Source organism: Amphibalanus amphitrite, unplaced genomic scaffold (genome assembly GCF_019059575.1).
Source record: "Amphibalanus amphitrite isolate SeventyFive unplaced genomic scaffold, NRLGWU_Aamphi_draft 001266F_arrow, whole genome shotgun sequence".
In the NCBI taxonomy this organism is placed as follows: Eukaryota; Metazoa; Arthropoda; class Thecostraca; order Balanomorpha; family Balanidae; genus Amphibalanus; species Amphibalanus amphitrite.
In genome coordinates, this window is record NW_024882759.1 from 129,227 (window position 1) to 141,395 (window position 12,169).

At 50.6% G+C, this 12,169-nt stretch overlaps 2 protein-coding genes across 2 annotated transcripts; one reads left to right on the forward strand and one right to left on the reverse strand.

Moving 5' to 3' along the window:
- Positions 1–537: 537 nt before the first annotated feature.
- LOC122371644 (cytochrome P450 2J4-like) lies at positions 538–3,891 on the forward strand. The gene is made up of 3 exons (XM_043348090.1): positions 538–681; positions 933–1,105; positions 1,357–3,891. Exons 1-3 carry the CDS (start codon positions 597–599, stop codon positions 2,557–2,559), a joined length of 1,461 nt encoding a protein of 486 aa, XP_043204025.1. The 5' UTR covers positions 538–596; the 3' UTR covers positions 2,560–3,891.
- A 49-nt stretch (positions 3,892–3,940) lies between these two features.
- Positions 3,941–6,905, reverse strand: LOC122371647. The gene is made up of 3 exons (XM_043348104.1): positions 6,366–6,905; positions 5,259–6,031; positions 3,941–4,805 (listed from the first exon to the last, which is right to left on the reverse strand). Exons 1-3 carry the CDS (start codon positions 6,457–6,459, stop codon positions 4,563–4,565), a joined length of 1,110 nt encoding a protein of 369 aa, XP_043204039.1. The 5' UTR covers positions 6,460–6,905; the 3' UTR covers positions 3,941–4,562.
- Positions 6,906–12,169: the final 5,264 nt, after the last annotated feature.

Here is a 12,169-nt window from a genome sequence, read left to right on the forward strand (position 1 = left end):
CTGACCTGACCTTCAGGTGACTTTGATACCCACCCTAATGCATGGGACCAACATCATTTCACATATTTCAACGCTTAAAACCACGAAAAGACTGCAAGCGCGCGGCTAATGCGAGCCGACATAGACGCCGAATCGCGATTCCGCGGCCAAATATGGTCTCGAAAAGTAGGTCACAGGTCAAAGGTCATTTGGGTCAGCGTCATGAAATTTTCAGGGTAGGTGTAAATTTGATCAACTTGAGGGTACTGAAAGTTTTGTCGCGATCGGCCGCTTTTCACGCGAGTTATTCGCGAAAAACCGAGGGGGGGGGGTCCGTTCGACACCCCCCCCCCCCTACACGGGTGAGAGTTATTGACGAATCTGGCGTAGGTCAGTGTATCGTGTCCCTCCGCCAGACCACTCGAGTGTTGACATAACACTTGACAGTGCGGCCTGCCCCCTTCGAACGAGGTCATCTCCCGGCGTCGCCGTCGTCGTGCCCGCTGACCTGTACCGCGGCGAGCCGCTGTTTAGGTACTGCTTACACGGCGCAGCAGTGTCCGGCGAGGACGGCTCGCGAGCACATCTCCGCTGCCCCCGCAGACGAACAGAGCAGCATGTTCGCCATAGCTTTGTTGGCCATTATTGTGGCTTTGTATCTGCTGAAGAGGATTGTGTCGTACCGTGGGAATTTGCCGCCCGGTGAGCATCCATCTGAACGTTGAATTCTGATTTCTGACGAGGAGATCAACGAAATCTAAACAGATTCTGTTCAAGGGCTAAATAACCCAGGGCCGTTGCTGGGCAAGTTTCGTCATGTGCGATGAATCCATGGAAAAGGGTTGGGACGCTCGACCCTTCGACCGTTCTCCCCGATTCTTACCAGACGCACTCGAGTCATTATTCTGTTTTCCACCCGCCCCCACTCCTGACGCACCGCTACAACGGGCCAGGTCCGGTCAGCATCCCTCTGCTGGGAAGCTGGGAGTTCATCCAGCTCTGTTGGACCGGTGGTCGCCTCGAGGACCTCTGCCGACGACTCGGGGCCAAGTATGGACCCATCGTCTTCTTCAGGATCGCTCTGGATACGCCCGTGGTCGTCATCCGCACATATGACGCTCTTAAGGTACTGTGCGGCCATCGGCGTTACCGTTATCAGGTTGTTTTTAAAGGAGGTTATTTTGAGCTTGAATGATGCTGCCTTTACATATGTAGGATCACTGGTTGTCCTGCAATTGTAAGTGCGATTCAGCCATAAAACTTTACCACAAGTCTAAGCAGATCATGAAACCTAAATGTTTGATTTAAAATGTTATGTAGATAATCATATCTAATAGAAACACCCGATCTAAAAATGTTCTGCCTATGCATCCGCAGGAGGCAGCCAAGGATGTTCGTCTACACGGGATGACCGGGACTTACCTGAATCGTCTGGCCGGGCATTGGGACAACCTCGGGGTCAGCTTGGCCGACGGATCCAAGTGGCAGCACAACAGGAAGTTCATCATCCGCACGCTGGGCAGACTGGGCTTCAACAGAAACAAACTCGAGACTCTGGCCAGCGCAGAGTGCTCTAAGCTGGTCGAGGACCTAGTGGAGTTGAAAGGACAAGTGGTCAACATTGAACGGGATCTTACCGGAGCCATAGCAAACGTCACGCTTAAGTTCATCATGAACTTCGAATTCGAGTCGCATGATCCTCGAATTGGCGAGCTTAAGGAGGCAAGCTTTCACATCGTAAGACTTTTGGCAAATATTCAGTCTCACTTGGACTTCTTTCCGTGGTTGGCACACTTCTCCAGTGAGAGATCAGACGTGAAAACATTGGCTAGATCCCTGGACAAGGTGAGCGACTTTATCAAGGCTCGAATCGACGAACATATCGAGACGCTAGACGAGGCTCATCCCCGGGATTTTATCGACGAGTACCTACTGCAGACCCCTAAGGCGGACCACGACACCTCAATTGAAAACCTGCTGGTGATGCTAAAGGACTTGCTACTGGGTTCTCTGGAGCCCCCTCCCATCGCGCTCTCCTGGACCATCCTCCTTCTGGCGAAGCACCCGGAGGTGCAGGAGCGGGTTCGTGCCGAGCTGACTGAGCTCCTGGGAGACCACCGCGCCCCGACGGTGGAGGACGAGCGCCAGTGTCCCTACACCCAGGCCACCATCGAGGAGACGCTTCGCTTCGTGACACTGACACCCATCAACCGGCACTCCACCACGCAGGGCGCCACGAGCCTGCGCGGCTACCACATCCCTGCGGGCGCCATGGTACTGGCCGATCAGCACTCACTGCACCATGACCCGGCCGTCTGGGGCGACCCGGACGTGTTTCGACCGGACCGCTTCCTTGGCGAGGACGGCGCCAAGCTTCGCGAACAGGTGCGGGCGTTCGGCTTTGGGCCTCGCGTCTGCCTAGCAGAGGCTCACGCCCGGAGTCTTTTGTTCGCGTTTTTGGCCGGTCTGCTGCGAAGGATCGAGTTCCGCCTTCCACAGAAAGGTCAGGTGGCCACCATGCCTGTGTATCAAGTATTGTCTCGACCCAGTGAGACGCTTGTGGTGCCCTTCCCGCGTTAGTGGATGCGTGACGCTGGGATACATTTTTTTTTAGAAATTTTGTCCGAATGGATGAATGGGTGGCTATTAGAGCACTTCACGGATAGGCTTTTTAGGATCCGGCCCGGCCCATATCCGGCAAGTCATACCTATCCAGATCCGCCCATTATCCGCCTTTCTTTGAATATCAGAATCCGGCCCACCCATGGCCCGTATTGCAGCCAAACTTCCAAAAAATATCCGTAATAATCCGTTTCACCAATAACTGGTTTCACCCAAAACTGGACTAACAAATTCAATCTAAGGGACCAGACAGCCATACAGCTCACAGACCAAGTCTTGTGACAAGTGAGTGTCATAAAATGATGCCTATTACTTTAATCAAACCTCAGCTGCCGCTTAACACATTAGGTTAATTTTTAACTTCAATGTTGAATGTTAAAATTTTGATCCGTTTTGATCCGGGTTCAACCTTCAATTCCCAAATCCGGCCCGCCCATATCCGTTCTTTTTTAACAAATTTAGAATCCAATCCTATCCGGTCCGCGGATTTATCCGTGGATAACGGATTTATCCGGCCCATGAAGTGCTCTAGTGGCTATGGGCCCGGGTGCCCCGCTAAGCAGTGCTTGTTGCGAATGACACCACGGACCCACCACCCAGCCTTGTCCGCGCCCGGTTCACCGGTGATAATTTGGATCGAAAGTTTAACGTGCCGCAGGTAGATGGCGGCACGGTCCTCCCGGGTCTAGCGTGGCCCTCTCTCGCCAGTTGCCAGCTGGCTGAATATAGGAACGCGGGTCAAACGACGTGGAGCTTCCCGGCCGCGAACTCGCTGCCACCGAGTTAGGAGACGGACGCCTTATCCACTAGGCCACGGGGATGACAATGTTTATGCCGGTGAGCGACGAACTGGGCATTAGCAACAGTTATGGCCGTTGTGTTAGTTGTACCATTGTACCAGTTGGACTTCTGGGCTCTACTAGCGGGAAGATTCTTCAGTTTTGTTTAAAGCTGATCCGTCTTTGCGAGTTAAGCTGGCTATTTCTATATTCATTGCCTTGTAAAAGAACAAGCTTCCGACGCTTTTAATTTGCTTACGGTCAATATTCAGTGGTGTGAAAGTGGCTAGTCAACGGTCGATTAGATTGATTGGTGCAATGTAATGTAAGGCAGTTCCATGTCCAGAAGCCATTGATATTGATTTCTTTTAACACACGACGCTTTTGAAGGCAGTAAACGTTCACTAACGCATTTGCGATACTCTCCATTGGGAAGAAGCGTCTGAAGTGCGTGCAGTGAGGTGCTGTTATAACACGCGTTTTAAGAATAAATAAATCGTACTGACCATTGCTCTCGTTTGATTCGTTTCGTTTATATCTGTACGAGTTAGTTACGTCTATTTATTTCGTTGGCATTTATTTGTTGTATATTGAGCAATGAGCATGACCATCACTTTAACATACGATAACAGCAGACGTTCTCATAACATGCTACATGGTTACCTGGCAGCATTCAACAGGAAACGACATCGGCATCATTACACACGTCATTCCCTTTATTCCCAGAACTGTCCATCTTTAGGCAGCACTGATCAGTGATCATCCTCCCTAGTCCCTGCTTTAGGACGACGGCTAACCCAGGCAGCCGGCACGGTGAAGGCAGTTTCAGAAGGAGCATTCCCCCCCCCCCGAGAGACTGAGAGGCTGAGAGGCCCGTCCCACTGTCCCAACGGGACGGACTCGGCCACAACAGCGCACTGCTGGATGTTCAAACCAATCCAATTTCCTCTTCTCTCATCTCGGGGCTCTAAATGGTCGAAAAGCTGAAAGGGTCGTCCTCTCTCCCCAAAGAAGTCATCACAGCTCAGAACGATCTTCGCCCGTCGCCGTCTGAGATGTTGGCGGAATATTTCCTTAAATGGAAACATCTTTAGCAGCGTCGTTGACTCGTTATGCAGTACAATGAAAGCCACACCATTCAACACATTACCATCGGTCACAATTTCCCACCCGCTTCCTCTGTCATCCCCTGCAGCAGTGACCCGGCTCCCTATCTCCATCCACCTCACACAGAATGTCCAGCAGTTTGGAGATGAAGCGCTGACGCAGCGCCGGCCCCGCGTGGATCTCGTCCTCGCACTGGTCGAACGTGTCCTCAATGACGGCGTCTGTGGAGACGTTCAGCTGTCGCACGGGCCTGCAGACCCGCTGCGCTACGTCCATGGTCTCTGGCAGCATCGAGGACCACACCGCCAGCCGAGGGACCTGTAACGGCGGGAGGGCGGAGCGGCGGTTGGTGGGCCGAGAGCGAGGCTTTGCTGCGTGCGGAGTCGGGCACTCAATGGGCAGTCGAGCTTTTACACTTTACAGTTATGCCCCAGGTCAGAATTTGACAAGACAGACAAACAACGAAAACATACTTTTGACAACAACCTATGGTCTTTTTAGGTGCACTGATTTGAAGCAAACACTAATCGTTTGACCTAATAAGAGAAAATTAATTTGCTCTCCGCAGTGAACTGATTAGGAGAGATCTAGAACTTGTTCACATGGTTCGGATAAAAAATATTTACGCAACCTATACAGAAGAAGTAAAAGTAGCAATCAAACTTTACCGGTAATCCTCGACCGCTTCGACGTCTGGCCTTATGTGCCGAAGTCCAAAACCCATAATGCGTTTTTTATATCACAAATAAGACATCTCCAGCCACGACTCACCTGTCTTTGAAGCTCGTAGAAGAACGGGTGCGACGCGGTTATCCTTTTCTGATAGTCCATATCCTTTTTGCCGAGACCGAGGGCATCTGAGGTGATGGCCTCTTCGAGCCTCCAGACGACCGTCACTAGCTCGGAGAGCTCGCGCAGCACGGCGCGCAGCTCTGTCACGTGCTCGCCCAGCTTGATCATCCAGGCGGTAGACGAGTTTTCGATCACCACCAGCTGCTGGATGCGCATCTGGATGTACCAGAGGCCTCCGTTGAGCACCACGAGATCTGGACAGGCCGGCGGCTTCTCGCGGCACTCGGTCGCTATCGCGCGCAGTTTCTGCACGAAGAGTGTGTAGAGGAACGGTCTGCGCCAGAACTCGACACTCAGCACGTCACTGGTGAGGATGTTGCTGCAGAATTTGCCGCGGATCGGACACATGTCGCGCGTGGCGAACAGCTGGAAGTCGTGCAGCGGGCCGGGCGGCACGTCCGCGGCGCTGACGTCCTCCGGCTTGGGCCCGTTGGAGAGGTGGACGAACTCCCTCAGCTGCTCCTGCAGGATGCGACTGCGCGAGTCGCCGATGAGGACCAGCCGCGCCGGCCGTCCCAGTCGCGCCGCGCGCCGCCGCAGACAGTCGCTCGCCTGCTCGGCGGTCTGGGAGTCTGAGTGACACGGGTCTCGAATGGCGTGGAAGTGGTGGTCCACGCAGCCGAGCAGCGAGGAGCCCAGCTGCAGGATCCGCAGGCAGCCGACAGACGGCCACCCGCTGACCGGCACACGATCTGGCAGCGGGGATGACAGTCAGGTTTTCGTCATCAGACGAGCTCGGGTGCCGTGTAAGAACGAATGCGTGCCTGACTGCCCACTGTTAGTTGTAAGGCTTCACTCATTCAATAATTTTGAAATAATTACGACTGAAAGTATTTCAGACTCACAATACTCGGCATAAGGCCGTTCTATGACCACCTTTTTCAAACCGAAATTCCGTCGCCTCTGTACCTATAGGTACCATTGCACAGCTGTCAACTCAAAAGTCAAATTAATGGCACGAATGTGTGCTCCGCCTTCCCGTTAGCTCCATGAGTGACCAGCAGTGGTCTTCGGGATACAACTTACCTGAGCTTAGTCGGACGGTGCAAATAAATCCCAGCACAGCCAGTCCACAAACAGCGTAAAACAGCTTCTGCTGTCGTTTCAGCCCGACGGCCATCGGGCTGGAGCAGCTACAGCCGTCTCAACACCGAGCTGTTGCAGCTCACCAGACAGCTGCCTTCACTTCAGATCACCAGCACACGACGAGATACCCAGAGTTTCTGCAGCTTGCCGCGGGCGCATGGACCCTTTCCTCTCTCGATCGGTCGTCACATCACTTCAAGCCATCTGTCATCTCATGATATTCACAGCTCCAGACCAGCCCGTACCACTGCGCCTTCCACACACCAGTCTCTTCTGACCACTGACCACCGAGAAGTGAGTGCACCGCTGAGAGCCGACTGCTGGTCACCGAGATTGCACGCGGCGCCGTCCGCCGGTGTACCGCAGCCCCGGGCTCCTCTGCACTCACCGTGCAAGGGTCAGTGACCCATCTCCGGACCGGCGAGAGAAGAGCAGAGACTGCAGCGCTGGCCGTGGCCGTGAACCGAGATTCAGAACCGCTCAGCAGTCAGCACTCGGCAGCGAGGAAGGTGATTTCTGTTGTGAATGGCTGTAAGTCTTTTTTAAGGACTCTATGCTCGTTTATCTTATCGCCAAATGAAGCCGAGACTTCTGATGAGCTTTTAACCTTCATCTCCATTTTGCATTTAGATTCATTGACCACTTGTAGGTACTTACCTTTGTGATTGTTGGTTTGATGTTTACTCAATTCTAGATGTCATTTTTAATAAATGCACACTGCGAACGGATTTGCGGACGGTTCTCGATGCAAAATAAGCCTGCCGTCGCACTCATGCTGCATAGATAGGTACCTATCTTACTTTTCATACGCTTAGGTCTAGGTATGTATTTACGGTAATCGGGTAATAATTGCGCTAGCAATTCTTTTATTACGAATGACGTTAGTAAGTGTGCACCGTTATCACAATATCTAACTAGTCTAACATTCAACTTTTAGAATTTAGAGCTACCCTGCAGCGGTGCGCGGAAACCGCAATGCCTATACGATATTTGGACATTCGACACATAGATGTCGCTAGTATCGAGCCCCTGAGGGTATGCTGTACCGCAATACAGTAACCCGACTGCTGACAATTAGGGACTTTGAAGGCGCGATTGGAAGGTATGCTTCTGAGCAGGAAATGGGATTGCGTCTCGCTTCGTGCGATGAAGCTCTTGGCGAATGAGCCTATAGATCGTAAGGCTGTTGGAGACTTTGAGCTGGGAGTGTGGGCCATTGCGACTGGTCCATGGTAACCTATTTATCTACTGTAAATTTGTGACGGTATCTATATATCTATTTTATAACGATCATGACGAGTCTTTTCTATGACGCGCCCGACGCCACACTAGAACAATCTGGCGAATCTGGCGAAACACATGACACCAAAATGTCAAACGAGGGCCCGGCTCATGCCTTCTTCGCTTAGTAGGTCTAGGTATTGTTGCGATAAAAATGTATACCTAATAGGCTATAATAGGCACTGAATATGACCAACACATATAGGTAGACATACTTACCTAACCGAAAAGTGCATATGTCTTAGAGCGATCTTCGTTATGTGTCATATTGTCACGGGTCTCAAGTCATTTCAGCTGTGTTTATCAGCATTATTAGGCTCCTAAATACTCAGCATATTGATATAAATGCAGGTACAAATAGATAGTTATGCATAGACAACGAAGGCCTGCGTAATCGCCTATTCCACCATACCGCGCATCGCCGCGTATTGGCCCAATCTACCGGGCCGTTTACGGTTAGTAAATAACTACTCCTACATATACCCACCTGTGTGGCGGCACACCAGCCAGGTGAGTGACGTCCCCAATGACGTCACTCATCGTCACTGATGACGTCACCGACACGGCGCGGCACCGGTGGCCGGCCGGTCGCCGTCGGTCGGTCGCCAGCGATTGGGTCAGTTGTGTTCGGCGACGGCGTGGCGAAGGTTTCCCGCGAACGCTGTCGACACTCGACGCTACAGTAGCGGTCCCAGACGGGGAAGAAAGAAGACGAGTGGAAAAATAAAGGTGAGGATGGGACCGAGGGAGGTGTGTTGTGCTTGTGGGAGCTGTGATGGGCTGCTTTGCTTCACGTGCAGGTTAGCTGCGTAGAAGGCCCCCCGGGGCATGTGTGGATTGCCGAGTGCGACGCACACTGCGCAAAAACCGGGGACGCGACCCGCTGCGGAAAAATGGAAACACTATTTAGCAAATTTGTGTGTACTGTTATCATGCTTATGTTCACGCCCGTGTATTTAAATGGCCCGTTTTACGTCAGATTCCTATCCAATAAAAACATGCCCCAAGCTGTTCCAGCTGCTTGAATTTTTGTACCTACCTGGCTAGCATGCACTATTTTTCGATAGTTTTCTCCAATAGACCCTCTTGAGACAGCAACACCAACAAACTGAGCCGAAGTCGGTATCGACCGCTGGCAGGTGGGTTTTGTCTACCGTCGCCGCCCGGCTCGTGAGGCGGTCTCCCCTCCCCCTCCCCCCCCCCCCCGAACTGGTCCGACCTGATACAACAGCTCGACGTGGACTGCGGCCCCAGTCCATCTGTGTGACACTGCCGGCTCAGCAGTTACGAGACCATACGTCAGCGGCCCTGTCGGCCTACCCGAAACGCCATGGTAGGTAGTGGGCTATATATTTATAGTGGGCTATAAATGACAGCTCCAGTCTCCAGCTTGATTTACGACACTAATTTCGCTCGAATTACCCAGCTGTTTGACACATACTCGTAAGTCGTATTCCTCATCGAATACCATCACTGACACAACACAAACAACGAATAGTCATTTCCATTCAATTACCCTCGAAGCTGTTTCGTCCTCCACTAGCTTGGAGGTCATCGTCGCAGCCATTTGGGGGCCGAAGGTCACGCACGCCCAGCCCGCTGCAGTGAATACAATGACTCTCAAAGGGCGGCCCACGGCGGGCGGCTCACGACGGGCGGCGCGGGCGGGCGGCGGGCGGTAGCCGGTGCAGTGGGTAGCTATTATTGGGCCCTGCCGCCTGCGGCACTGTTGTAATGCCCGTTTTTGTAGACAGAGACTGTCAGGACATGAGACCAGGGTCGGCTGTTTTGTAATAGGTTTGGTCCGTCTCACTTTGTCCTCGAGAGACATTCTTCTGGAAGGAAAGTCGGCTGATCTAGCCTGGCCTGGTATCGTTAATGTAGGTAACTGGGGCAGCGAGAACATGACGGTTTTTAGGGCCTCAGAGGCTGCTTTACGTATGTGTCTGCGTTGTAACGTGGACAAATGAATTCATACAGGCGGATGACATATGGAAATAAGTTATGTATGACGCTATACATGACCGCTGAAGGCTGCAGGGAATGGTGTTGTGTCTGACTTATTTGTCAGCATGGCTAGAAATGCCACTGTAATGATAGCATACCTCCGTCGTTTTGCCATTTAAAACGGAGCTATGTTTGTTGGAAATTCTTTAAGTACCCGTGAAATTAGAATTGTTCACAGAAATGTAAACAATATTGATAGCACACGTCTTTAGGAACCAATTCTTCGACACCAGTAATGCGTATATTGATTCGGTAGCTTTCGGAAGCTTCTGCTCCCTTCGTCAGCCGTGCTTTAAAATGCATTAAAATACAAGACAATACGTCTCAAACGTCTCAAACACCTACCAAAATACATACCACCACGAGGAAAAGTTGTAGCCGTACGTCTAAAGCACAGATGCACAAAATAATCATACGAATACACCATAACTGAGCGTGAGCACACATTACATGAAAGAAACCAATATTTGAAAGTTACCTCACACTGACTTCTCTTTCTTTTGACCAACATTCCATAACACATATTAATGAACTAAGACGTAATCGTCCGTAACATTCGTGCCAAACTTTCGGCAGTCATCGTAAGTTCATGATCGTAACAACCGAGATCGAGACAATTAATCGGAGGTAGTCGTAAGTTCGTAATCGTTTTACAATCGCAGACGCACAAGCTCGCATATTCGCTCTAATAATCACATACAACAACCGTACATATTTTTCAACACTTGTAAACTAAGTGTGCCTATAATAGCTCACTCAGACCCCCTGGAATTCGCCCTATACACGCAGTGCCCTGTACATGTCCGGGCGTCCGGTACCTCCCACCCGGGTAAGATATTGATGCTGTTCTGTCTGTCTACCCTGGAAATATAAAACCCCTCCTTCACCTTTCGTTTACCCCAGTTCGTCTCATTGTCCAAAATTTTAACTTCGTCCCACATGATAGAGTGCCCTGTTTCTAATATATGCCTCGATATCCCTGAATGGTCTCGGTTCCCGTTTGCTATAGCTCGCTTGTGTTCTGACTCCCTCGTCCTCAGCTTTCTCCCGGACATGTACAGGGCACTGCGTGTATAGGGCGAATTCCAGGGGGTCTGAGTGAGCTATTATAGGCACACTTAGTTTACAAGTGTTGAAAAATATGTACGGTTGTTGTATGTGATTATTAGAGCGAATATGCGAGCTTGTGCGTCTGCGATTGTAAAACGATTACGAACTTACGACTACCTCCGATTAATTGTCTCGATCTCGGTTGTTACGATCATGAACTTACGATGACTGCCGAAAGTTTGGCACGAATGTTACGGACGATTACGTCTTAGTTCATTAATATGTGTTATGGAATGTTGGTCAAAAGAAAGAGAAGTCAGTGTGAGGTAACTTTCAAATATTGGTTTCTTTCATGTAATGTGTGCTCACGCTCAGTTATGGTGTATTCGTATGATTATTTTGTGCATCTGTGCTTTAGACGTACGGCTACAACTTTTCCTCGTGGTGGTATGTATTTTGGTAGGTGTTTGAGACGTTTGAGACGTATTGTCTTGTATTTTAATGCATTTTAAAGCACGGCTGACGAAGGGAGCAGAAGCTTCCGAAAGCTACCGAATCAATATACGCATTACTGGTGTCGAAGAATTGGTTCCTAAATACTTATAATGTCCCAGTACAATAATTCCATATTTAAAATAGCACACGTCCATTGTTTTTTTATTGGAAACGCCCTTTAAATTTTCTGATTCCGGGACTTTTGATTCATGCTGGACCAAATGGTGTTTATTGCTGGGCCTGGCTTGTATGGATCAGAAACATTAAAAATGTTTTTGAAGCGCTGTGACTTGCCCAGCCCTCTATCGAACACCGACGCGACCGTCAGATATGATACCAGATATGATCAGATACCCTGTCAGCCCAAGTTCACTTTTGACATAAACATTTACTCTCAGAAATACGATATTCCCAGTCTGCCGGCGGCCGGGTATTCGTCCCTTCGTGTGCCTCAGGTGGAGTCGCCTGATGGCTGATGTATTGGCACTGCGCCAGCCGCCAGCCGACTCCGACTGCCTGCGGCGCTGGGTGACAGGTCGGGGACTAACCTGCACCTCCCTGCGGGTCGCTCACACGTGCCACATTCCTCGAGCTCAAATATCAGGGAGGTGTGATATTTACAGCGCATGGGGGGAGTGGCTATGGCTGTGTTTATGATGCGGGTCACCTCTCGCTGGGCCCTTAGGCTGGTATTTGGTTTTTATTGACCATCAATAAATGTGAAGATAAGACAGATAGAATGTTCTGTACTGAATTACACGCGTCATGTCCTTCGTTCTGCGAGAAACCGTGCAATATTTGTGATATTTAAGGCTGAAACAGACCCTGTCCGCATTCAGGAAAATTTTCGAAGTAACTATGAGCATGTGACAAAAAAGGCCAAGTATTCGATGGTTATTTTTACATTGGCG